Source organism: Falco biarmicus, chromosome 3 (assembly GCF_023638135.1).
Source record: "Falco biarmicus isolate bFalBia1 chromosome 3, bFalBia1.pri, whole genome shotgun sequence".
Classification (NCBI taxonomy): Eukaryota; Metazoa; Chordata; class Aves; order Falconiformes; family Falconidae; genus Falco; species Falco biarmicus.
In genome coordinates this window covers 65,699,929-65,725,896 of record NC_079290.1, presented here as the reverse complement: position 1 = coordinate 65,725,896, position 25,968 = coordinate 65,699,929, and the positions used below count along the sequence as shown (strand labels likewise).

At 35.5% G+C, this 25,968-nt stretch overlaps 1 protein-coding gene across 3 annotated transcripts in view; it reads left to right on the top strand.

Annotated features, from left to right (window-relative positions):
• The window catches only part of TMX3 (thioredoxin related transmembrane protein 3), a 29,567-nt gene extending 4,537 nt beyond the window's left edge, over window positions 1-25,030 (top strand). The window contains exons 2-15 of one of the 3 annotated variants that reach the window (XM_056331797.1): window positions 253-292; window positions 1,220-1,343; window positions 4,449-4,494; window positions 5,223-5,303; window positions 6,709-6,808; window positions 7,058-7,135; window positions 9,330-9,396; window positions 11,778-11,876; window positions 13,923-13,980; window positions 14,841-14,894; window positions 15,203-15,259; window positions 18,562-18,691; window positions 20,906-20,974; window positions 22,087-25,030. In XM_056331797.1, the coding sequence (XP_056187772.1) occupies window positions 1,286-1,343; window positions 4,449-4,494; window positions 5,223-5,303; window positions 6,709-6,808; window positions 7,058-7,135; window positions 9,330-9,396; window positions 11,778-11,876; window positions 13,923-13,980; window positions 14,841-14,894; window positions 15,203-15,259; window positions 18,562-18,691; window positions 20,906-20,974; window positions 22,087-22,353 (1,164 nt within the window). In that variant the 5' untranslated portion in view covers window positions 253-292; window positions 1,220-1,285 and the 3' untranslated portion in view covers window positions 22,354-25,030. Of the gene's footprint in view, window positions 1-252; window positions 293-1,219; window positions 1,344-4,448; window positions 4,495-5,222; window positions 5,304-6,708; window positions 6,809-7,057; window positions 7,136-9,329; window positions 9,405-11,777; window positions 11,877-13,922; window positions 13,981-14,840; window positions 14,895-15,202; window positions 15,260-18,561; window positions 18,692-20,814; window positions 20,975-22,086 lie in introns of those variants that run through there. The other 2 variants (XM_056331798.1, XM_056331799.1) reach the window with 2 other exon arrangements.
• The last annotated feature ends 938 nt before the right edge of the window (window positions 25,031-25,968 follow it).

Genomic DNA, 25,968 nt, shown 5'->3' with positions numbered 1-25,968 from the left:
TTTTTTTTCTTGTCTTGGCAAATAGTTAGAGAAACCTAATGAATGCAACTGTGTAGGTAGTATCACATGCAGGGACAATCTTAATACTGAAAAATAACTATTTCCTCCTTATTCCCGTCCAAAAAGAAAGAAACAAAAGAGAAATCTTGTATCTGTAGTTTTATACCAACTTAATTGTAGGCTTTGTCTGTTTCACACACACTTATTTATTTTCTGATATATCATATATTGATTTAATTTTTCCCTTCCTAGGTTTAAAGAAAACCGTAAAGATGATATTTGGCTCGTGGATGTGAGTATATGAGAAAAATTGGAAACCTCTTAGTAGAAATCAAAACAAACTGTATAATGCTGTACTCTGTAGTAAGGTTGCTTCTTTGTTTGGGAGATCATTTGTACATGGTGCAGAAAAAATTACATAATGGTAATTCTTCTGACAGGATGGATAAGCAATCTGTCTATTGTTCAGGATGAACCAGGATTTAGACGGAGTACTGCATGCTGACAGCCTTTGTTCTATATTTTATAGTCCTTAAAAAAGAAAAGCAGATTACCTGTCACTTACAGTCAGGAGGTGATAACCTCTGTTCAGAAATTTTATAGTTCTGTTCCCTAGTTGTACCAATTAATTTGTGTTCTAATATTTAGCACTCTGAAGCGTGAGAGGCTGCTTTTACTTCAAATACGATAGAAAAGTAAAAAAAGCCTCTCACACTTGAGGCAGTGGTCCTTATTTCAGAGGCAAAGAGTTATTAGATTGAGCTTGTTTGGGAATGAGATGAAATTTTTTTCTAGCTAACCTAAATATGAACTGTAATTATCAAATTGTGTAGTTCAGGTTTGTGGGTTTTGAGTCATGAAAACTATATGTGCTGATTCAGAATTGATCGGTAATGTATAGGAAAACAAAATCCAGCTTTGTTAAGTAGTGATCTGATCTTGTTATACCAAAACATTGATATCTTCAATAATAATTTCACTGAGGTGTTGCAGCAAGACGTAGGCAGAAAGATGAAATGAAGTCTTTGAGCTCTGACTGACCCTGGGAAAATGGGATCAATTTTACAGTGTGCTTGTGTAAAAATAGTTGCTGGAAAATAAGGCTTGCTATTTATTTGGGACTTAATCGTAGAATCAACTTCTCTTATTATTTCTCTTCATTAACTTCTCTCTCTCCTCCCTTTATTTATTTATTAAATCAAATGTATTTGCTTCTCAGTTTTATGCACCTTGGTGTGGCCACTGCAAGAAACTGGAGCCTGTGTGGAATGAAGTGGGTATAGAAATGAAAAACATGGGCTCTCCAGTAAAAGTTGGGAAGATGGATGCAACTTCCTTTTCTAGTAAGTATGATTTGGTTAGGGGTAATTTCATGACATACACTGTTTTGAAACTGTTCTTCATTTCTTAAAGTCATTCTTCTGTATCATAGCAAATGTATGCAAACAGTCATTGCAGAACAATTTCCTGATCTTTTCATTTCTAAAAGTGACAACATGCTGTAGTATGTGGGTTTTATCACGCTTGTTTCTGCTTGTGTAGGGAATTCTTCCTGACAAATGGAAGGTAAAAGATTTTTTCAAAGATCTGCTATTGATACGCTTCTCGGAGTACCATTATACAAGCATCTTTGTGGTGTGTGTCTCTTGACAATATCTGATTTTAGTGTTTGTATTGCTGTTGGAGTGTCCTTGAGCTCTTGCTGTTACTCTCTTCAGTTATCAGTCCTTAAGATGTTAGACCAAAAGCCTGCTGAAATCGCTGAAGTCGTTACATCAGTGTTGAGCCAATTTCTCCCCATGTTTCTCTGTAAATGTCTTGAATCAATTTCAGATATCTTAATGCTTGCTTTTTTGATGATGCCTTACATATGTGCTGACCTTTTCAGAGAAAACCCAAAACCTTAGGTATTCAGAGAAGTGGTTTGGGTAGACATGAGAGAATTGTTGCATGCTTCGCAGTATTTTCTTAGTTTTAGGGTACTTGTTTATTGTCATTTCACTTATGTCTACATTGAACATAGGGAGCAGTGGGACCAAGTGAGACCTGTATGTAATAAAGCTCAGTTAATAATGTAATGTTTTTAAATAATACCCATTAATCCTGATCATTCAGGATTGTCACATTTACATAAAATATTATGCAGAATGCTTTTTTTCAAAGATACTCCAGTTTTTCGGTGCTTACATGTAGCAGAGTTTGGCCTTTTGACATCAAAATGATTTTTATCTCAAACACTAATTTATTGTATGTAACTGTTTCGTAAAGCCATGTAAATCTGACCTCATGTTTCATCTTAAAGATACCTATTTGCTAAAGAAGCTAAAGAAAAATAAGTCTGGGGAAGAATTTAACTTCAAAAGTGGGAATAGATCTGGTGGATCTCTAATATTCCAGTCGTGTATAAAATTTTAAATCATACACATTGTATAAACTTTTACTCTGAAATATTTGCATCTGTCATCCTGATACCACATTTTGTATTTGATACCTGAACAGAATTGAAACATTTGTTTTGTTCTAGAATTTGGTTTTACATGTTTAAAAATTACTAAAAACTGCAAGGGTCTCTTTGTGCCCTTGAAATGTTTTTCTTCTCAGATTTGTTACCAGTTTTATGAAGAATAGAGTCCAATAAATCTTTTGAAATAGTTTCATGCTTTTATTTTGAAAGTGGAAATTTTACAACATCTGGATATGAAAAGCTCAGCCAACTCTACTTAATGTCTTCTCAGTAATTCAATCTTGAGAACATCAGAAGGAAATGCAGCTGGGCATACACATGTAACTAAGAAGGAACTTCAGTGGTTGGCTCTGCATAGTTTGTGTTCCTAATAAGAATATGAAATAGCGTGAAAAATCTGAACTCTGGGTGGCTTGTCATCAGAGAATTGACATCCTAGATGAACATATAAAGCATCCAATACCTGTTGCCTCTGGTAGCTGTTAGGGATGAGGATACAGCAGTTATATCAACCTGGCATGTTATCAGTTGAATTTTCACGGGACTTAGCCTCAGAAGTTCACTGAATGTGCTCAAAAGTAGAAACACGTCACACTGGAGGCTACCATAATTGCTGCTGTTTGCCTATACTGCGTTCTTTATATCAAGAAGTGAAGGTGATGGTAGAAATAAGTCGCTTCCGTGATGTTGAGTGGATTTTAATAATCTCCGTGGCTAGGCTGTTTAAAAAAATATATTAAAAAATGTATTTTTTGGGGTTCTCCTGACTGCTGATGAGCTATGCAAGGAGAAATTAGCTGCCTGTCAACAGCTCTTGTGATTGAATGTTCTAATACACATTTTAATGCATTCTAGTTCTGTGTAGTATAACTGTGAGAGAAAAGGATCAGAATTAAATTGATTCTGTACACATATTTCTTAGATCAGCCTCCTTTGACTAAGATATTGGTAGGTGAGCCACTAGTTTTATTTAATTCTGTATGGTTAAGGTTTTGCTCCAGGCAAGCAACCTTAGGGTCATGATTTCTAAACTGTTATTCAGAGCGCTGCACATAAATCCTCCCATGCCTGCTGCTTTTGTATGTGGTTGGTAGCTTCAGAATGTTAATGTTAAAAGTATTGAATCTTGGTGATTTTTGTGTGCAGGGGTTGTTTTTCAGTAGGGAATTGCACAAACATTGTCAGAATTTTAGACTTATTTTAGCTTTTTTTGAAGACTACTTAGTTTAACTTTTGGGAGACACTGAACTGACTGGCAAGTGTAGCTTAAGGTGGCAGTTGCTATGTTGACAGCTGGAAAGGTGGTTGCAAATTGTACTTCTCTAATTAATGGGAGCAAGATACAAGGTTTTAAACAAATGTGAGGTGGAGGAAAAAGTTCTGCAGTTGTCTTACTTTTTACCACTTCAGTAAGCAGCAGGTAACTGATAGCTTAGAAAGTGTCTGTTTCTGGTGAAGTTGATGTCTGTTGATATTTACCTCTGCAGAATATGTTTTAAAAACTTGACTTTTTTGTAACTACTACAGTATTTTACTGCACTTTTTTTGTTACCCATTACTGTAGCCCATGGGTAGTTATTTTTATTTTATATTTCTTATAAGAATTAGTATTTACAATTCTACATCCGTGATACTTAATTCTTGCCTCTGATGCTTTCAGCCAATTGTTTGTACATATTAAAGGCATACTACCTGGTGAAAACTGACCAAGCATGTCTATTTAGAGGATTCTCCTGCCATTTGACTTGTGACATATGATTTGAGAGCCAGTGCTGGGACCCTGCAGTACCTCTGAAAGAGGTCCAAAATTTAATGATACTGCTTCATAACAGCAGCTTCTTGAAAACAAGTTAAAATTCATACTGAACTAAATTGTAAGTTTTCTCACTTATTTATGTGGCTTGCATAGTAAACTGTGTTTAAAGATTAAGGTAGGAGAGCAAGAAAGTCTTAGTTCACTTTGACCTTAACATGTTTCTTTCAGGTATTGCATCTGAATTTGGAGTGCGAGGCTATCCAACGATTAAGCTGTAAGTTAATGCTTCCCATTGGGTTTCTAACAGTTACCTATCCTACCACTTAGTGTTAATCTTTAAGGATGAAAACTTTGATGGCATAGAGATGCTTTGAAAACTGGGTTTATGTTTACTTTTTTCCTGTGAGTTTCCTAAACCTATAAGGATTCAAAGAAAGTCTGTTAGAATTAGGAAAGCTTACTTGAATATTCTTACAAAGTGAGTGTGCTACATCCTCTATCGGCAGAGTACAGTAAACTGACCAACACTTCATGGAAGCTTAACTTAATAGGTAAATTCAGATGGTTTTGCAGGTCATTTGATACTTTTCCATTATAAAAAAGCAGTAAAGAACTTTATATGTTTGTCTTTTATGACTAAGCCGTAAGCAGTATAAATACCGAATGTTTGGGGTTTGGGTTGGGTGTGGAGGGTTCTTTGTGTGGTCATAAGCAAATGTTCCAAATGATCTGTGTGTTTAAGAAAGTAAATGATTGCAGTGCGCTAGAAAAAAAAATAATCACAAAAGAATGTTAATTCTTATTACTCCATAATTGAATTGTATTGTATTATTGAGTTTTATATTTTGCTGACCACTTCTTTTACTTGATTATTTGAAAAATTACCTGGCTTACTGCTTGCTAAAAAGTGACTAATAAACACATGAGGATTAATTCTACATGTGCAGATGTAGTTTAATTGATTTCAATTCTGTTCTTCTTTTGTCTTTCTTATTTATCTAGCTTAAAAGGTGACTTGGCATACAACTATAGAGGACCTAGAACCAAAGATGATATAATTGAATTTGCTAATAGAGTGGCAGGGTAAGTATACTCTTCTGTGAGACTGGTTTTGGTGACTTAAAACTTCTGTAGGATTTTTGGGATGGGCCAAAAATTGAATTATTTAAAAAAGAACAAGACATTGACATGAAGTTAAAACCTATGATACATGCGGTTGTATGTGAGACTGCTGGGGAGTGGCATGGAGAAGATAAGTAGGGACTGGATAGTCACAATGCCTTCTTTACAGTGCAAGAACCAAGGTCTTTTCAAAGTATCAGAACGTATAAACAATGAAACTCATGGAAACTGGAATCAAGAATACTGACCTAAATACTGGTTGATAGACATCAGTACTAGGGCAGAATCTGTGTAATACTCAAAAGTTATCTTAGAAATCGGTTTAATATGTGCTTAGACATCTGAAAAGTAGCAGCATTTGGCAACATAAGGAAATTACTGTTACAGAATTATTCATAACAATTTCTGCTGGCTTTTTCTCCCTTCCCTACAGTGGCCTGTGGCCTCAAAATGTTATAGACAGTAATCTTTGGGGAGAAAAAAGAATCGCATTTCTTTCCTTCGTTCTTAAATATCATTAAGAAGCATTCATATAGGTATATAATATTAATTACTGTTCAGACTTCTGTAGTTTAGAAATATCAGTGATCTCAATTTGCCAGAATTTTGTAAGTTTATTTATTTCTAAGACCACATTTTCTAACTGCTGTGCTTACATTCAGAATTTTATCTCTCAAATGATTGAGACCTTATTGTAGCTGGGAAGACCATGTTGTGGCCTTTCATTATATAAAAAGAGCTTATAAGAAAGGTAGAGAGAGACTTTTTATCAGAGCTTGTACTGACAAGATAAGGAGTAATGGTTTTAAACTGAAAGAGGATATATATAGATTAGCTATTAGGAAGACATTCTTTACTGTGAGGGTGGTGAGGCACTGGAACAGGTTGCTCGGAGAAGCTGCGGATGCCCCATTCCTGGAAGTGTTCAAGGCCCGGTTGGATGGGACTTTCAGTAACTTGGTCTAGTGGATGGTGGATGCCCATGACAGGGGTAGGGGTGGTTGGTTGGGCTAGATGATCTTCAAGGTCCCTTCCCACCCAAACCATTCTATGATTCTGTAGCCAGTAAATGGCATGTGTATTTACATCACGGCAGCAGCATTTTGTACTAAGATGTTAATTTCAAATTTAAGGGTGCTATTTGAGGAATATAACAAGTTTATGTGGGGGGGATTTTTAGTTTTTTTGCTTTTAGTTGAAACAAATAATAATTTGAAAAATTAAATGAATTTGCATTGGGGAACTTGTTAAAAGAAAACCACAAAAAAACAGTATGGCATTTTCTTGGAGATTTTTAGTTGTTTGTGTTTTGCAGCTTGCAGCAACTGAGATTTTTCTTTCTCCTTTTTTTTTTTCTTCCTGCCAGACCTCTTATCAGGCCACTTCCTAGCCAGCATATGTTCGAGCATGTACAAAAGAGACATCGTGTACTCTTTGTGTATGTTGGTGGTGAATCTCCTTTAAAGGTGTGAAGCTTGGTTGAATAAAGTTGCTTCTTCGGGCTATTCACAGATGTAGTTTAAAATATTTTCTAAGAGAATTAAGTGCTTCCTTGTAATAAAATCTCTTTTTTACGTTTACTGAACTGTATTTACAATCTTGCATCATAACCATATTTTTTAATTACTGTTTGAAGATAAGGTATGACACAAGACTTTTGTTTGAAGCATACTAAAAGTTCAGAAATTAAAAAAACATTGTTTGTATTTTTGCAGGAAAAATACATTGAAGTTGCTTCAGAACTAATAGTTTATACGTACTTTTTTTCTGCCTCAGAAGATGTGCTGCCTGAGGTAAGCTGTTCCAGTTTCTACTATTTTCACAGAAATGGTATAGTTCTCATATATGTAACTTTGCTGTTTTGATGGCACAGAGATGGCTTCTTACAATGTATTTGTCTTTGATAAATTTCAGACTAATTACTGGTTGAGTCTATTTGGGGAAAGAATATAAAACAGGTTTCAGTCTGTTGTTGCTTTGTGTTGGCCAAATTACTTGTTCAGTCATATTAATAAAATTAAACAAGTTAAGCAGAACTCAACGTGGACTGTACAACCTGCTCAGGAAGGTAGGTACTTTGGATTTTAGCTAATGCAAAGCTCTTGTTGCTGCTGACAGCCATTTCACCAACCACGTTTATAACTAGTCTGGGGCTCTGTGGTATGGAGTACCACTGATACCCTAATAATCAGAGAAGTAAGTGAAAAGATAAGTTATTTTCACCTTGTGCAATACAGCTAATCAAAACATTAGTCTACCCAGGGATCAACCAGTCCAGTCTACTGGCTGCAGAATTCTCATATGGTTTTTTGGAGGATTCTGTAGCAAGGAAGTTATTCATAATTAGTCACAAGGGTGGCAAAAATTGCTGCCACTGTTGTTAGTCTAACCGTTGTTGCTTACACGTTGGAGCAAAATCAAGAGGCTTTTTTATTTATTGTTATCTCATGAAGCCTACTCCATGCCTGATTATGCATGACTTTGAAATTAGTTTAGGATTAACAGGGTGAGAACTAGCATAATTTAGTTTTTTAGGCACCTGCGTTTTCCAAGATTGTAAGTAGAACTGACCTCATTATAAATAGTGTATTGTTAGATTTCTGGAAGCCTTGTATCAAAGGCTACCTCAATCTTAATATTGCTCTTTGCACTTCAGCCCCAGATGAGCAAGAAAAGTACTGGTCACTCGTGCAGTGGAAAGAGTGTAAAAAGCTGGAACTCTTTGAGATTGTGTGATCAGTGATGTAAGCCATGAGCTGTTTTTCCTACTAAATGTAATTTCCCACAAATGTCATTTAAACTTGAAGTAGTAACGGTATGCAATATTCTACAGAGAGAAGCAAAAATGTTACGGTCACTGGTTGTAAGTTGTAGTGAGATTTTGCATGACAGTATTCACTGTTAGGCTTAGTTTTGTCACCTTAGGTAATGTTTTTCCAAGCTTCAGACATTTTTTGCAAGCTGTAAGTTGCAAATAGATTGAATTGCCCTTTAAAGATGCTAAACTGTTCTGGGCAAACGAGAATAAAGCATCATCTAGAATTGCCACCTTTTTGCTCATTCATATAAGCTGTTACATTATAAACCTACTGCTTTTATGTTTTATTTCCAAGAAAAGATAATGCAGAATAATTGCAGAAGGCACGCAATTTGGAAAAGCACTCACGATACTTTTGTTGTTTCCCAAACATCAGTAAATTAGACAATTCAGCCAACATCACCATCAAAACTAAGCTCATGAGACAGTCCTTTATTAACCACAAGTGCTGTGAGAATTTTAACTTAGAATGGTAGCAAGCAGTGAGAAGTAGATGCAGTATTGCTTCTGTGGCAGTTTACTGAAGACATGAACTGAGTAAGATTCTTTTAGGTTCCAAGGGAAAGATTTCTACAGCCTGTAATTTTTTTTTTAGTAAGTTGCTGACCATCCTAAATATAATGTAATGGTATACAGGTGGTAATGCAGGCATTCATTGTTCTGTTTGCCTAAATTAGGGCTGAAGCTATGCCTTTATATTCCTGTCAGCCTGAACTACAGGAATTAGCCCAGATTTAGTAGAGCGTTTTACATGGTAGCAATGTTACTATTTTACTTTACAATATTGACTGTCCATTTAATAGAATTAATGGTATGGCAGGTATACTGACAACAGCACAAATTGGGAACAGCATGATTGATAAAACTCAAGTTGTGATCTATCTGAAGTTCACATCCAACCAATAAAATATTCTTCATGCTACTTCAGATACTAGTAAAAATCCTGCTTCATTTATACTTTGTGAGACCTACCTCTCGAAAATGTTTGTTGTGTTAATTTATCACCTTCTGCATATTAGAAAGCTATTTTAGTAAATGTAGACAGAAAACATTTAAATCTATGTTGAGATTTTCCCCATGGACTACACTTCCACATTTTAAGATTTTGTTTGCTTGCTTGTTTAAAAATCATCATCTTCCATGGATTAATTGAAAAACACCTCTTTTAGTACGTGACGCTGCCTGAATTGCCTGCTGTTTTGGTCTTCAAAGATGGAACTTACTTTGTTTATGATGGTAAGTAAAAGTGGACATTACCTTAAGACAAGATATTTAAAGTACCTATGGAGAAAACTGGAACAATTGTGATTTTTTTTTTTTTTTTTTTTTTTGGAAGGTTGTCTTGGTGTGCCGGGAAATTCCCCAATTTTATGATAAATAACAGCTTCTTCATGAAGGACAAGAGAAAAAACTAATTAGTTTTTATGAACAAAGTGCATTTGGTTTTAGCAATACTGAAGTAGGAGTGATGATATTTGCTTTGTGTTCTCAGTAAGATGTAGCTTCTATTATTATATTTTTTGCTGGCATTAATGGACATAAAAAAGTTATCCCTTCACTCACTGTCCAAATTCATCATATACAAAATAAAAACTGTTACTGAAGAGTCACACACAAGATGAATTTGCAGTTCCAAACAGTTAATCAGATTTTCTCTGAAGGCCTCTTCCTGACAGTCACATCTCTGTCTCTTAAAGTTAACTTGATTTTTTTCAAATGTGTACTCTGCTCAGAGATTATGTAAGAGTCCAGTTTGAGCTTTTTATGCCTTGGCAATACAGGCTGTATGCTTTGTTAATGCAGCAAGCCTTTCTTCGATAGCTGTGAAGGAAGAGGAAACTGATTCGGCCTTTGTTCTTTGTTTAAATTTGGAGGGCCTTGACTGATACCTTTGAGCATATGTGACGTTCACATTTGTGTTACTTGGATATTGGTAGTGGGAAAGGATCAGATGGCATAACCTCTCCCTATATAACTGATGGAGCATACTATGCATACATAGGACGGTTGACCGTTAGGTCTGTTTTTCCTTGCTGAAACTCACTCACAAGAAGTAGTTAAGGAGACATGGACTGTTGTCACTGTAGCAGTTAATACGTAGGTTTAGGCTGCATAAACTACTTTAAGTGGCTTGTCCAGCATGTAAACTAGTAGTGCTTCCTAACATCATTAACAGCAGTATACCAGCCATTTATATAAAAAGTGTATAGCCGTATTTGTGGATATCCATGTATAAGTGCCAGGTTATTCTCAGACTATACTGTAAAGCCCATGCATTACAGTCTGTTAGGTGCACATACACACATGCACTTACATTGCGTATCATGGTTTGGCTTATAGATACACTGCACTGCTTATTTACGAAAACATCTAATCTTGATAAGGTTGTTTTAAATATAAGTTTTTAAGTTGAAAACATCACTCAGATGATTATTCTGCTGTTTTAATTTCTGAGGATCAGTAGTACCACAGCAAAATATTCCAGATGGGCCATCAAGGATATTCTTCATGATTTCATAGAAAGGCTGTAGTTGTGTTAGTTGTGTTCTTCTTCAATCTGTTGCCTTACTAATCATCCTACAGATAAAAATTCACTCTACAGACTCCTTGATTAGCCTTTTTTTTTTTTTTCTTTCTCTTTAAAACCAGGCCTGGAGAAGGCAAGCTTGTCAAAGAGAAACACTTCTGAATTACGTTTTCCTGTGTGGCTGCTTGCTTTTCCCAAATCTTTCAAAACAAGCACAAGGCTCATAATAATCCAGGCTTCTGACTTCCTTTGTAAAAATTTTACTCTTCTGTAATGTACTGGAAACAATCAAACAAGTTAGGAAGATGCAATATAAAAGACTGGATAAGGTTGTATGGGCAGCTGTTATGATTGGGCAGAAATTTGAATAACTCACTGTAAGAAAAACTTGGCAAAATCCATTTCAATGCTCTGGCCTTGCCTAGTGTTTTGGTTTGGGTTTTTGTCTTCCTCATAGCAGAGGGAATGGGATGCAGATCTATGGGAAGCTTCATGCTTAGAATTGCTTGCTGCAATCTTATGACAGTTTTTAACCTGAAGTTATTGCTAATTTACTCAATACAATAAGATTTAACACAAATTTATTTAATGTGCATTATATGTGTGTATGTATATGCATCATGTATGTTTATGTTTTCCTGTTTTACTTGTGATTAAGATCTAATTGTAATGGTGTTGATGGTGTGTGTTAGAATTTGATTCTTTATGGGTTATAACATCCAACATCTGAAACTAGCCCTCAGTATAACTGATTCTGAATCATACATAAAAATTTGTCCATTTACGTTCACAATGCTATTAATGCAAAATATAATTTTCCTTGTTTTCTTTCTATTTCATTAAGGTCTCTCACAAATACTGCTTTCTGTATTTTTCTATCTCTACTTTCGTTGAAACTTGACCCCCTCCATTTAAAAACAGGGATTGAAACTGTTCCTTTGTGCACTCAGTCACATTTATCTTCCAGAATAGTATTGTTTACCCTTAATTTGGGAAAAATAATCATCAAAACATCTTTTCATGCTTTGCGTTTGCCTCTATAGTACTGAAATAAATCTGATTGCCTACCTTTTTTTACTTTTTTTAATAGAGTATGAAGATGGTGATTTGTCATCCTGGATAAACAGAGAAAGATTTCAAGGTTATCTTAATGTAGATGGCTTTACGCTGTATGAACTTGGAGATACAGGTGAGATGCTCCTACCACTAAACTCTTTGGCATCCCTTGTACTTAACACTAAAGAAAAAAATAGTACTAAGAATGTGGGGTTTTTGACCTCAGAAATTAATTAAGAGTTGGTAGTGCCAATCTTTTTTTGATATTGGTGAGACCTGTTTTGTTGACCAGAGGCTTCATCCAAAGCCTATCTAGTCCTTTTCTCAATAAAAATTAGTGTATCTAATCCTGTAGTCCCACATCTAATCTTTTTGTAGTCCCAAAAAAGATTAGTGGGACTTTTGATTTAAGAGCAGCTTATGTTTTGCATAAATTATATATTCATTCTTGGAATATCTGCAGGGAATTTTATGACTGCATTTAGAAGTAACACATATCTAAACACATCCACATTTGATACATCTAATGGATTCAGATATCTTTAAATTAGATATGGTAAGGAAGTGGGGAGAAGGAGGTACCAAAGTGGACCTGTACGGGAATACTTTAGCTTTTTTCTCTAGTAAAATCTTTTGCAAGGCAGATGAAAACTTTGCAGCCAAATGACTTCTGGAATAGGCAGATGACTGGTGCCGCTCTTAAGGGTTACATACTTTGAAGTAGCAGAAGAAATACTTTAAGTGCAATTTTTTTCCAGGTCAGGACACCTTATAATCTGCATTCTGTTTCAAAAGAATTTATACTCAATGCAACTTTTAAGTTCTTTCAGGTTTTAAAGGTTAGGAAATATCTAGGTTCTCTAAGTGTTTGTGAAACTAATATTGTGAAACCTACATTTTAAAAGGTTATTTACAGACATGCTGTTAGAAATTGTTTAAATATAGCATATTTCTTCCTGTTAATTTTTTGTCTAATAATTCCTCAAATTACAAAAAAAAAATAATCTATGACTTAATACAATGGAGAAACAATCATTTCTTTTAAGAGCTTTATGTATAAATACACAGTAAGTACCTGGAATTTATCTGCATCTTCTTTTCCAGTCTAAAAAGTCGTTGTCTCTTAGTATATTCACTAGGTAGTGTATTAGGGTATGAAAAGGGGTGGGGAAAGTGAGAACTGAGGTACAGAAGAAGTGGGACGGGAGGAAGCTATTGCTATTCCCTAAGAAAGCCTAGGTTTGAATGATTGTTCTTGCCCTAAAAATTCTTCAGTATTGCTTGGTTCTTAGAGGGGAGTGCTTTCTGTGGTGTGGTGATTGGTAGGCATTGAGCAATAGATTGGCTTGGTGGGGCAGGGTTTGAGTGGATCATGGCATCTAAAGAGACTTAACAAACTGTTCTTCCGCACTCTAGAGGCTTTAGTTAAGCCAGCTGACGACTTACACTTAAGATCTGCTTTCCGAACAGGATATACTTGATCTGGAGAACCTTTGGCCAGCTTTCTAAACATGTTTTGATCTGGTTCATCTTAGGAGGCTTTGGGGTTTTTCTTTCTTTTGATCAGAAAAACTTCCCAAAGTGAATCCTGAAAAAGATCAGCATATTCTGGTGTTTGGTCTTTAAGCTCCTCTGTCAGAGGTCTGTGAAATAAGTTTTGGGTTTGCTTGTTGGTTTTGGGTTTTCTCTGATGTAATGACCATTTACTGGCAGAGTCTAGAATTTCCATGTTTTTTGCCATAAGAGTATTACTGCAAATTTTCAATAGTGTGAAAAACAGTCATTAATGAATCCATACAATAGTGATTCAATCACTTACAAACTGATTTTAATTGCCATTATATAATGAATGTTTCCAAACCCTCAGGTATGTGCAGATGTGCAGCTTGAGTAGGGAGTTAAGTTTTATCTGTGTTTTTCCCCATTTAAGTTCTTTATCTATAGATATTCTTTTCATAGACTGTTAGTGGTGTGGCATTAAGCCACGTATTTATTTTCGGTAGCATTAAGAGAACCACAATTTGGACAGCTGGAAGAGGATATTTGGCAGCAAGGTTGGTTTATACTTAAAACTAATTCTTGTCCCTGGAGAGTATCTAACCTTCTTAAGTTGGAGTATTTTCCGTCTGAGAATGTGTTTCTTTTTAAATGCTTTCAAGTATTTTATTCCTTATTGTAGGAAAACTTGTGGCTATTGCGGTCGTTGATGATAAAAACTCTTCACTGGAACATACCAGGTACAGAATTGAGCATTGGTGACACTATGGGAGAAATGTGCTGGCATGACGCAGAGAACTGGGGAAGTTTCTTAAATGTTAAGAAACGCTATGTTAAGTGAATGGTTTTAATGGTGGATGTTCTCCAGTTTCTGACTTCAGCCTACTGAATTTACTTAATTTGTGGCTCTGTTGAAGCACATGTGAGTTCAGTGAGATGATGGGAGTTCCTGTATCAATCACTCTCTGCCCTTCGTTAATGAGATCACGGGAGCAAACAGTGATGACATAGCTCTTTAAAGCTATGGTGTCATCTTTTAAATATAGATGAAAGTAATTGAGTTCAGATTATTTTTGAGATGAACTTAGTAAGTTTAAGCAAATGGCTGTCCTTCAGCTCAGTTGCTTTAAAAATGAGTTTAGTGGTGCTTATATATTAGTTGTCTGTGGGACTTCCATTAAGGAGGGGTGTTTTCAGTTGAGTTGGTGTTTGCTGAAGAGACTGAGATGAACAAGACCTTCCTTGTCCCTTTCTGATTGCATGCATAATTAGACTAAGAAAATACTGTTCAAGTACTGTGTATGCTGTTCTCCCAGACTACTTTGGATTTTCTTCAGAGTCACAGTCCTGCATCTTCAGAAGGCAATAGATGGAGCAAAGCAGCCTGACTGTTTTATCACATTGAGACTGTGGTAGATAGTCTTTCAACCCATAGGAACCAATCAAGATGAGCAAGGTGGTTTTTGTTAATGGCACAGGGAATACTTATTACTGATGAGTTACTACTTGTTGCTTACTGGGGGAATCTTAAGTTTATTGTTTGTATTTTGACAAGGTGTATCCTGGATTATCAGTGTCACTTTTTCCCCCCCCCCTCTAGACTGAAATCTATTATTCAGGAAGTTGCTAGAGATTATCGGGATAACTTTCACAGGTGGGTACACATGGTACTACAATATCTTAAATGAACTTCTGCTTTAGCCTTTCTAAGACATCAGTCATTTTTTTTCTCCATGAAATGTGTTGTAGTGCCTGCTTTTGTATTCATATTTACTAAGACCATTCCCTTAACTGAGTGTGTTTTGGGATGCTGACTGTCTTGTAGATTGTCAGTTTTTGAATTATATTACTGAATGTGTGCTCTCATCTTCAGCTGTCGGAAAAATATTTAAGGAAGAACTTTTGCTGAAACCTACTATTCTGCTTTCTTTTTCATCCTGTGTTTCACTGCTGCTCTTACAGGGATTTCCAGTTTGGCCACATGGATGGAAATGATTACATTAATAGTTTACTAATGGAGTAAGTAAATTCTTATTTGAATGTTCTTTCTTCTCTTGTACTTGTTGCTAAGTATATTTAATTGAAAACAAACTTACGAAGAATTATCACCTTTCATGAGTTAAAAAAAAATTCAGCGTGTAGTATAGTATTGGTTGGTTGTTAAATTAGACTGCATAAATATTAAATGTTTGGTTTACTGGTAATGCTGATTGACAAAGTATATTTCAGGTCTATTTTGTTAAATTAATTAGTCTACTAGAACTGTGTTGTTTTGGGGGATTTTTTTTCCTTTATTAAAATTACAGGGCACTAGACAAAAGTTATGTCAGTTTGTAACAGGAAATATAAATAATGGTTATGCCTTATCTGTGGTTTTAATTTCTGAAGTGGCACATTTCATTCCTGATACATTTTTAAGACATGCATAGAAATACGCTTCTTCAGAGAAGAACCACAAAATGTAATTAATCATGGAAGATGTCTGCACTTGATACGTACATGGTACATTTTGAAATATATAAGTAGTTTAACAAGACTCCTGACATTTGCCCTTGTCTAAAAATGCATGATTATTTAAGTTGCTTGGCCTTTACAGTTGACTACTTGTTCTCCTCTGGCCTTTTGAGTGAAAGAAGGGAAAAAGCTACGGTCAATATGCCAGCTCATACCTTTCTTGGGCATCAAAGCATGTGTTTGTGCCCCTAAAGGTTCTAGGAGCTTCACAGGGACTCAGGAGGCACTAGGTCTGTATTTCTGTGGAATGTCTGTGATTAACACCTGAATACAGTTAATTTAAAAACAGCTGTGTCTCAATTGAAATTAAGTGATGTGACTAATCTGGTGCTTTATAGTTGCCAAAACTGAGACCTTCCTCAAATAATTGCTTCTCCTGTGCAGGCTTTTATGTCTGAGTACTGAGCTGTTTCAGCCTGTTTATCTGGCAGAAAAGTGCTTTTTTTGGCTAGGGGAGTGGAGGAGATACTTTGCAGATCCAACAAAACCCTGAAATGTCTTCCTGTGTATTTTGCCAAGTACCAGAACCAGTGCAAAGAAGCGGGGGAGGGATGTAAGGTCCCTGGGGGAAGAAAATGAAGGGGAGGACAGAACTGCCATTTGCAGCAGTAGTGATTTAGTGCAAGATCTGTTCAGCTGGATTGTTTAACTTAATCAGCAAAATGCCTTATTTTATAATTTGTAGTACATGTGAAATTGCTGTTAAAGTACTCATAGGCTTTTAATTATTTTGTAACTACAGTATATACATTTCCAGCGTAAGTGGAAAGCATCAAAAGAATGCAGAAAAATGTTCAGTGTTTTAAGTAGCTGCTCTTCATTTGGCTGCTTGAGTAATTAGAGTAAAACCGTATTGCAAGTGGTCCAGTTTTCCACTAGATGGCAGCAAGTGGAAATAGAATAAGCCTCCTGAATAGCAAGAAAGCTGTTGCAGAATATTGTTCTACTATGCTAGATGCACACAGGAACAAATTCTGTTTCTTCACAAAGGACAAAATATTGTATGATTCGTGGGGGTAGATGTAGTAGTCCCTGATAGAAGTACACTTATGAACTTGGGTGTAACTCCATTAGCAGACATCATAATTTCTTTCTTCACCAGTGAATCTCTGTATAGCGTGTAAAATTTGTGTGGAGTTTATCTTTCAGCTGTGCTGCAACCAACTCCAAGAACCTCAGTTACCAGACTGTTAAATGCAGTAGAAGCACTTTTTTCTTTTTCTTTTTCTTTTTTTTTTTTTTTTTTTGCGGGGTTGGGGGGGGGGGATGACACAGGGGGAACAGATATCCTCTACATCAGAGTAATAGAATTTATTCTGTTCTGGCTGGGATGGGATGAGGTGTTTTGACAGAGGTTGATAACTTTTTACCAGGCACTTGCAAAAACGCCTGACTTGGTTTGATTTCTTGCTATTTACATTTCTTGTTTGTTCCTAATAAATAGAGAATAAAAATGTCAAGGTAAAAATTGTATTTAGAGAATCTTATGTTGCAGGTTGTTACAGTAGACAGTTTTGTTGTTTAGCTGTGGGGGTTTTTTAAGTTCCTTTGAAAGCGTGATGTTATTTTGTTATCTCTGTAGTTGGTCTTACATTTTCTGAGGTGCCACCATGCTTTCTACTTGACTACTGAGAATGTGGTTTGCACCTTAAGTCTCAAAGTAATTAGCTTTCTGAGAGTTTGGAAAATTTTCATGTGTCAGTATTAAACTTGTTCACCTGTAGGTTTGGAGTTGAATTTAAATTAAAAAAAAAAAAAAAAAAAAGCCTAAATTGTGTTAAGAAAATTTGGAATAATTTCTATGACTTCAAAGAATAATGAGAATCTTGAGTAAATACTAAACAGTATTTTCATGAAATAATTGATTACGGATTGATAGCCACAGTTAAGGTTGAGATCATCATCAATATTACATGGATTACAATTGTACATGAGTTGAGGCACTATTAAACAAGAGTAAAAATGTGGAAAACCAAGGTTTGTATTGCTTCTGCTCTGGAGGAAGGCCACCTAGTATTTAAATTCATTATTGACAGAACTGTAGAAAATTGGCAAAGAGTACAAGAGATTTTTCACCTTACCTAATGTATTTTTTTAAATCTATCTTGTTGGACAATGCACTTGTGCAGTATTAAATTTTGCTAAACCTAATCTAATTTTGACTTTTGTGTTAGTTTGAATAGTAATTGAATACTGGTTTATCTCCAGAGATAATTTCTAATCTTTCTTTTTTTCTTTCTTTCTGATTCTGTGATATGAAACAGTGCTTGTGTAGGTTAATGTCAACTGTTGTGTAATAATTGTTTAAAAGCTCTGTAGCTCATCTGCCATATCTAAAAGAGACATAGAAAATCTTTGGTTGGTATGGCCTGTTCTTTTGACTTGACACAGGTAGAAATTGATTGATAGGCCTCATCAGCTGGACCATGGCTGTATGGGATTGAATTTTTGGATTATGTTTTTGCTGTTGTGCACTAAAACACTTAATGTATTCTGCTAATAGTATGTCATATACAAGGCTACTATCTGTAATCTTGTACTAGCTGGTAAGTCATAAGGTATCTGATTTGCAGTCAGTGTGGGTATGTAAAATGCAGTAAGCTTCAATAGCACTACTGGCACAGTTTTGAAGGAAAAAATATCAGTGAGAAACATACTTCTACCATTCAGGTGATTCTCTTCCCTCTAGAACTCACACGGTGTGAAGTTTAATGGATACCCTTTTGAATGATGTAGGAGTTACCTGAATTGCAATGTTTTACACCGTAGTTCTTTAAATGTATAAACGATCTCTTTTATGTTTTCAGTGACTTGACAATCCCTACTATTGTTGTATTGAATACGTCCAATCAGCAGTATTTTCTACCAGATAGGCACATTGAAAACACAGAAGACATGGTTCAGTTTATTAACAATATCTTGGATGGTACAGCTGAAGTAAGTCCTCATTGTGACTTGGAATATGTTGGTTGGTATTTATTTCCTTAGGTCCTGAAGTAGGGAAAAAATTGGTTACTGTTATTGTTATACCATGTGTTTTGTCTTGCTGTCCTGTCTGTCTTCCGGTCTTGGGTGCTGTCAGTGAATATGTGACTGAATCCTTGAGGTGTGCTGTTGCTTGCTGTTCTGACTGCAGAACCTCTTGTGGAAAGCAAGCTTTTTTTTGTTTATAGCATAATGTTAGCTGACTTCTCTTGATATTCCTTTTACTGCTTTCACTGGTAAATTGAGAGCTTTTATTCATCTCCTGGTTTGCTTTAAATGTATTTGTTTAAAATTTACTTTATAGTGAATACATAATTCAACTTAGCTTTTATTTTGGCAGAAAATTAATAAATCCAGTAGCTTGATGTATAATAGGTTCAAATTCAAAAAACATAGTATACTTGCTTTGCATATTACAGACAGACACAAGCTTACCCCTCTCTCTCTGCTCTAAAATTAAAAATGAGCTGGCCTTTGTTAAAACAGCAGAATTAATAAATCCATCTGGACTTGATGGCTTGGACATTTTTTTAGTGCTGGGAAAACACACTCAGATTCCTTTTTCCACTCAGTATACTGTTAAGTTGAACAAAAGGCTACGTTGTGTGAATTTGGAAAGAGATCATGGATCAGAGCTTTTATTTGCACTTAGAGGGCAAGAAGGCTTTGCCATGAAGGGGGTTAGTGCTAACAAATCATTTGACTGCTTTCTGGGAGAAGCCTATGTTGGTTTAAGCCCCAGTTCGCTGTATATTGGATGCTTACTGTGTTAGCCAAATCCTACCTTACGTTATACCAGCAGTTTTATGTCATTGGGTGGTATGCTGTAGATAGTTTGAGTCAGAAGAGGTACTTTGGATTATTTAATCTGACAAATCGATGTAGCAACGTAATATAGGTATATTTGCTGTTGCAAGGTGAGGGGTATTCTTGTAACTTATTTGGTGGGTCTTTATTCTTCATTTGTCATTTTTTTTAATGTTTTTTAATTGCGCTGAATTATGTTGTCAACATCTATTTCACTCTTTTAATACATCATCCTGGTTAAAACAACAAATGAAGTTGATTTCTCTGTTCTTTAAAGTTGAGGAGGTTTGTTTGTGATGCCTTGTTTTTTGCCATAGTGTCACTTAGAACTTTCTACATTCTGTTTGCAGTATTTCAGCTAGAATGATTAAAGAGCTGTCTAAGTTCACATCTCTATATGTATGTGAGAGTGCTAATACAAGACAGACAGCACAGGATGTACTTCATTTAAACTAAATGGTGTCTATAGTCATAAGATGGCATGTCTTTGGCTATATTCAGGCCCAAGAAATTGTGCAGCTGTTGAGGAATGACAGTCTTCAAAGCATGCCTGTAAAAAAGTAATAGGATGAAGACTTTCAGAAACACAGTGAAATTTCTGAGAAGCATAACATTTCCCCACACCCTCCACCCTTCCATGGGAAGTCTTGGATTATTCAGCTTGACTTTCTTGTAGTTTTCTGTAAGGTGATATAGGTAGCCTTCTGTGAGTCTATTTCATCTCTGTGGATTTTTTTGTAATTTGAGGGGGTTTGTTCAGGGTCAAGTGCGGATCAGTTGACTTCTAAAATGTAGTTTTGTTTCTCTGGCAACTTAAGACAAGTGAAAACTGGTCCTGTTAAACAGACAAATTGCCTTCAGATTCATGTAGCTATTTTGAAGACTGCTGAATTAAGTGCTAATGTAGGTATAGTCTGTTACTGCTTGACTGAAGTTTTATGATGTTTTTTACTGTACCTCCATATCTTGTTGTTACTACTTAGATTTTTCTAGCTGCTTCTGTCATAGTCCATAAATAGATACCATCAGGTGCAGGGAAGTTTGGAAGATCTCTGCAACTTTATAGTTGCTACATCAGGACAGTTGGTAGTTTCTGTTGGTGTTCCTCTATGGTGAGAGAGTGGAAAGCCAGCCCACTGTTGAAGCATGCACTGATTTTTTAAAACGTTCTTCGTGAGACTGTTGAAATGTTTATCCATGCTTGAGAAGTTGGGAGTGTCTGGGCATCATGAGATGCAAGAATAATTACTTTTCATTTCCTTCTAAAGGGACTTAAGATTGCAAGGTCTGAAGAATGAACTTTTGGAATCATAACTGAAAGTGTCAGCAGTTTTGACATGGTTCCATTTGAAATTTCAGGCACAGGGTGGTGATGGACTTCTGCAACGAATCAAGAGAGTAGTCTATGATGCCAAGTCTACTGTAGTAGTAAGTTTTATTTTTCATAAGATTAGATGGTGCCCTTGTCAATAAAGTTGTAAATATTTTCAGAGAGTTTAGAAATATTTTTAGGTGTTTGTTTATAATGTATATATTGTGTATCTGTTACAGATATATATACTTTATATTCAAGCCAAATTAACTTCTTGATTAAAGTTTTTAATAATATTTTGTGTGTTAAATATTCCACATACATTCGTTTCTTCACTTTTCACTCCTTTTCTGTATTAGCCTGACATGTATTTTAAGAGATAGAATAGGAAAAATTCAAAACCTTCTCCTTGACCCTTCTGACATGCTTTCACTGAAATTGATAGCACTTCTATGTTCTGAGAGAAGTTACAATTTCAGTCTAATAAGGGGATTAAATACTATGCGAAGTGTAGTTTTAAAGCAGATATTTTAATCATCTTTCTTACAGGTTAATTATGCTTAACAGAATTTTGTTGGGAAGATGTACGCAAATCCGTTTCTTCACTTGTCCTACACAAGCAAAAAACCTGTGCTGTGAATTTAAATTGAAACATGTTTCTGTATGAGTGGCTTCCAAATTTCGGGAAGTGTGCAGCGTTTAGCAAACAGGTTTTGAAACCAAAAGTCCTTCCTCTTGTGCCATTAAACTACTCTTCAGTAGGAAGCTGTCTAATAACAGAATGTTTCTGCGGATCCCTTATTACTCAAACTAATTTTTGAGAATGAGGCACAAATTAGAGATGGACTGTCTCATTTGAACACTTTTAGAACAGTTGTTTCTCAAGCTTCAAACAATTAATAGGATATACAGTTGACATGCTAACACTAGCTGTCCCAATGCAACATTGTAATATTTGAAATTCTGAGTCTTTTTCTATAAACTTATAGTAGGAATTGTTAAAATGAGGATTCCTTCTTTCTGGGGGAGGGGTAGGGAACTTAAACGAAACAAAAAGAAAGAACATCCACCAAATCTAAACAACAACAAAACAACAAAAAAACCCAAAAAACAAACTGGCTGTCATTTTGGATGTTTTTGCATAAATAGACAGAGTAATAAGTACTAATGTGGTAATTTTTGTATATTCACTGAAAGTGTTTTTTACTTGAAATTTGTGTTTCAACAGTCTGTTTTCAAGAGTTCACCACTTCTGGGATGCTTTCTCTTTGGGTTGCCCCTGGGGGTCATCAGCATTATGTGTTACGGAATCTGCACAGCTGATACAGATGGAGGGATAGATGAAAATGAGGCAGCTAAAAAGGAAAACGGTGATCGGGAGCTCACGGATGAAGGCAGTGAGGAAGAACAAGAGGAGGAAAAGAACGGAAAATATACAGAACTTTCAGATGGAGAGCTTAAACAGAAAGACATAATGGAAAAGAAAAAAGACTAACTTGTTTAACAAATGAATTCTCTGGAATTTCTAAATAGACTTATTTATCGAAGGTAGTCATTTATTGATGATCTTCATGAAAGAGGACCTTTTTGTCTGCATTATGGTAGTTTTGACTTGCATGTATTCAAATTTTCTCAGAAATTGACATAAAAAAATATGGATGTTCTCTTAAATGTCTTGAATAGATCAACAAAGACAATTTAAACTGAAGAATTTTGCAGGTACAATTCTACACCATTTTTTTAAGGAGTTTTGAATCTTTCATTTCCAGAACAGTGGGATAAAGATGTTGTTACTTGACCTCAGTGTATGTGATGAACTACTACTAATATAGCCCAGCTAAACACTCATTCCTATAAAAAGGCTGAAACCTAAGAAAGATTAAGACACCTGTAAAGTCTTTCAGAGTTTGATAGCTAAAGACAACTTTCAAATCTTCCAAGAAGTTACATGTTCTACCTGTTGCGCATTAATTTGGGGAAAAAAAAAACCCCAAACTTTTCTGTTTTCTCAAGTTAAATGTAAATTGTTAGGAATTAGAGGACTGGTTTACCTTGTAATAATACAATTATTAGCAGTCAGGAATGTTTACTTCATATAGGATGTGGGAGTTATATGCTAAATTCTTTATTAGTGCTTTAGCAGCTAAAAATATTCCAAAAGTACATTATAAACTTTTTAGAATGTGATTGCCTGTTAAATTGTTTTGTACAAATGCTTACACAAACTTACAGTGCAAATGATCATTAAGTTTTCTGAATCCACAGTATAAGTTGATAAAGGAAGAAGTAAATATAAACACCCTCTGATAATTTTGCATAACTCTCCAATGACAAGGGTTTTTGAATGGTGTTACATGTTTAAGGTACTTTTGTTTGGGACTGTTACTTATGCTGGAGGAAGGAATTAATGGAGCGTAATATTACCTTACCATTCCTAGAGTTTGGTCAATATAATGCATTTTTGTTACCCGTTTAACCATAAGTCACTTTTAATACAACCCTGTGACTGTGAGAAGGACTAATTTGTGTCCAGGGTTAAAATCTCCAGGGATAAGCTATAAAGAAGCTTTTGGCATCAATGTCAAGCAGAGTACCACAGAAACAAAACCTACGTGCTCTTCCTCTTAGTATTCATGCTGGGTTTTTTCTTTTTTTTTTTTTTTTTCCCTTTTTTAAGGGTATATTACTGTATAATACAGATCATGATGTCCTTATTAGGCAGCTTGATCATGTAATAATTTACTATGCTATTGCACTAAATTAAGGAATTTTAAATAAAAAACATTGGTAAGCTTAAACAGAGAAGTTATGTGTCTCAGTAAACCTGATGATGATATAAATCAGAACCAGGGAAAATGTATTCTATCCTTTTACCTTGTAGGAAAGAAACTTGTTTCTTCCGTTTAAGTAGCTTGGTAACAGCAGGCTTCATGTTGCAGTTCTGAGTACAATAAGTAGTTCCCTGACCTGAAAAGCTTTTGTTATCAGACAATATAAACAATATTTGAGGAGTTCAGGCATCTTTTTCAGAAAAATTCCACATCCGATTTTGAGTCCAACCTTTTTTTTTTGGGAGGACAGTCAAAAAAGTGAGTTTATAGAATACTGAATAGCAGGTGTCTGATACTTTTTTTTTCCCTTTTTGATTTCTCATTTTTCTTTCAATGAATTGTCTCTTCTAATTTTTGTCATTATAGCTAATTGCACATGTCTTGAGTTTTCTTGCTTTTTGATTATTTCTTTCAGAATCTTTGAGGTGTAGTTTTAGCATATATTTGAAGAGTGAGATGTTGCTTTAGAAAGTTTTTCATGTGGCGTGATGCTTTTCTTAAAAAAAAAAATAAAAATAATAAGCCTGTAAATTTTTTTGGACTTTAGCCCGACTCAGTGCTGATAGTCAAAACGTAGGACTATTAAGACAGTAATATGTTTTCTTGATTTGTCTCTTTTTTGTTAAGATTTCAAATACAGATCCATTACATATTTAATTTTAACTCAGGCTGGAAACTTAGAGCAACACAAGAACTGAAGTGGTCACTGGATCGCTGCTTTTCCTTCTATGGTGGGTAGTAAAGAAGAAAAAATAATTCTGAATTCTGCTGCGCTACTAAGAACTGTTTCAACTATGAGCTGTTATTTTTGTTTGTGTTCATAACCAGTAGTAACCAAATAACTTGCTGAGAAATCTTCTGAGATACGAACCTGAATATGATAAACGCGGTGAAAGAAACAGATCACACTGGGATCTGTTAAAACTGTAACGCTTATTGGCTAGAGTTAGGAGGAAAGCATGTGTCTCAGTGACTTCTGAAATATAATGTCAATCAGATGTGTACTGAGCTGTTGAAAATTAAACTTTAAACGTACTGCCATTTTCATCAAATCCTTCTCCCAGTTGTATCCAACAAGACAGACACATGGAGAAGAAAAGCATACAAAAAGCATAAAAGTTACAAACTGGGTGTCAGAAGTGATATGAATCTGAGGGGCTTGCTGTGGTCATGCAATGATGCTGTCTGAGGGGGGATCTGGCATTTTATTTTTTTTCTTCCACCTCTGAAGGTTTCTTGAAGCAACTTCACTGTAATAACTTTGAATTCACAAAATAATGCTGCTTTTTTTAAGTCAAGTGTAAGCCTTTTGTTTTTCTGTAATAAAAACATTTAAAAGAGCATGTTTCCTTTGCTTAATTTACACTGTTAAGCCTAGGTATTACACATTGTTTAGGAGGCCATTTTTCCTGGGATGATTGTTGTAAATGTAGTTTAGGCCTCAAGTAATGCAGTACAGAAATGCAGCTGGTACATTTAAAAAAAAAAAAATGGATTCATCCTGTCTGATGCCTTCTTATCAATATTTTGAAAATTCTCTCTAGCTGTAGGAGTTAGTGTTTCCTTGTCTTTGAGTGGTCTAGCAGTATAAAATGAATGCATTTCTGAAAAAGAAATTTTAAAATACCAATTAATTCCATTACTAGAGTTTCAGTAGCAAAGGGAACCTGAGGCAGACTGTTGTAGTATACATCTCCTCTGAAAGAACTTGAGTAGCCTTGACACTTAGACGCGTGCAATCTCTTACTGCTTCATTTATCTGGGCTGTTTTGACAGATACTGTCCACACTGTGGTGCTCACTGCTTAAAGGAATGAATGATTAGACTCCGGTAGATCTGATGTGTTGAAGGCAGCCCAGAAGTGCTTAGTATTCATGAAGTATTCAAGTGAAAGGTTTAGCTTGCTCGGTTTTGGCCCAGAACTAATTTAACCTGTTCCTGTTTTGTCAGCAGGTTTGAATAAGTGGTTGTACTTGCAGGAGTAGGAGGGTGGAGAGTTGCTCTGATGACAGCCAAATCTCAACTCGGTGAAAAGGGTGCAAAACCAGAATGTCCTCTTAAGCTGCTAAAATCTCATGAGACTACAGATGTTTCAGGTTGTATTACTGTGTCAGAGTGGTATGGGCTCTCAAATCTTCTCAGAGACCAAAGCAGCTTTTTCCTGTTTTGTTCTCATCACTGAGTACATTGCTAGCAGATTGAATCACATGAAGCTGCCACATGTTATATTGCTGTAACCAACAAAGACAATTTTGACAATATTGTGTTGAATGCTCTGT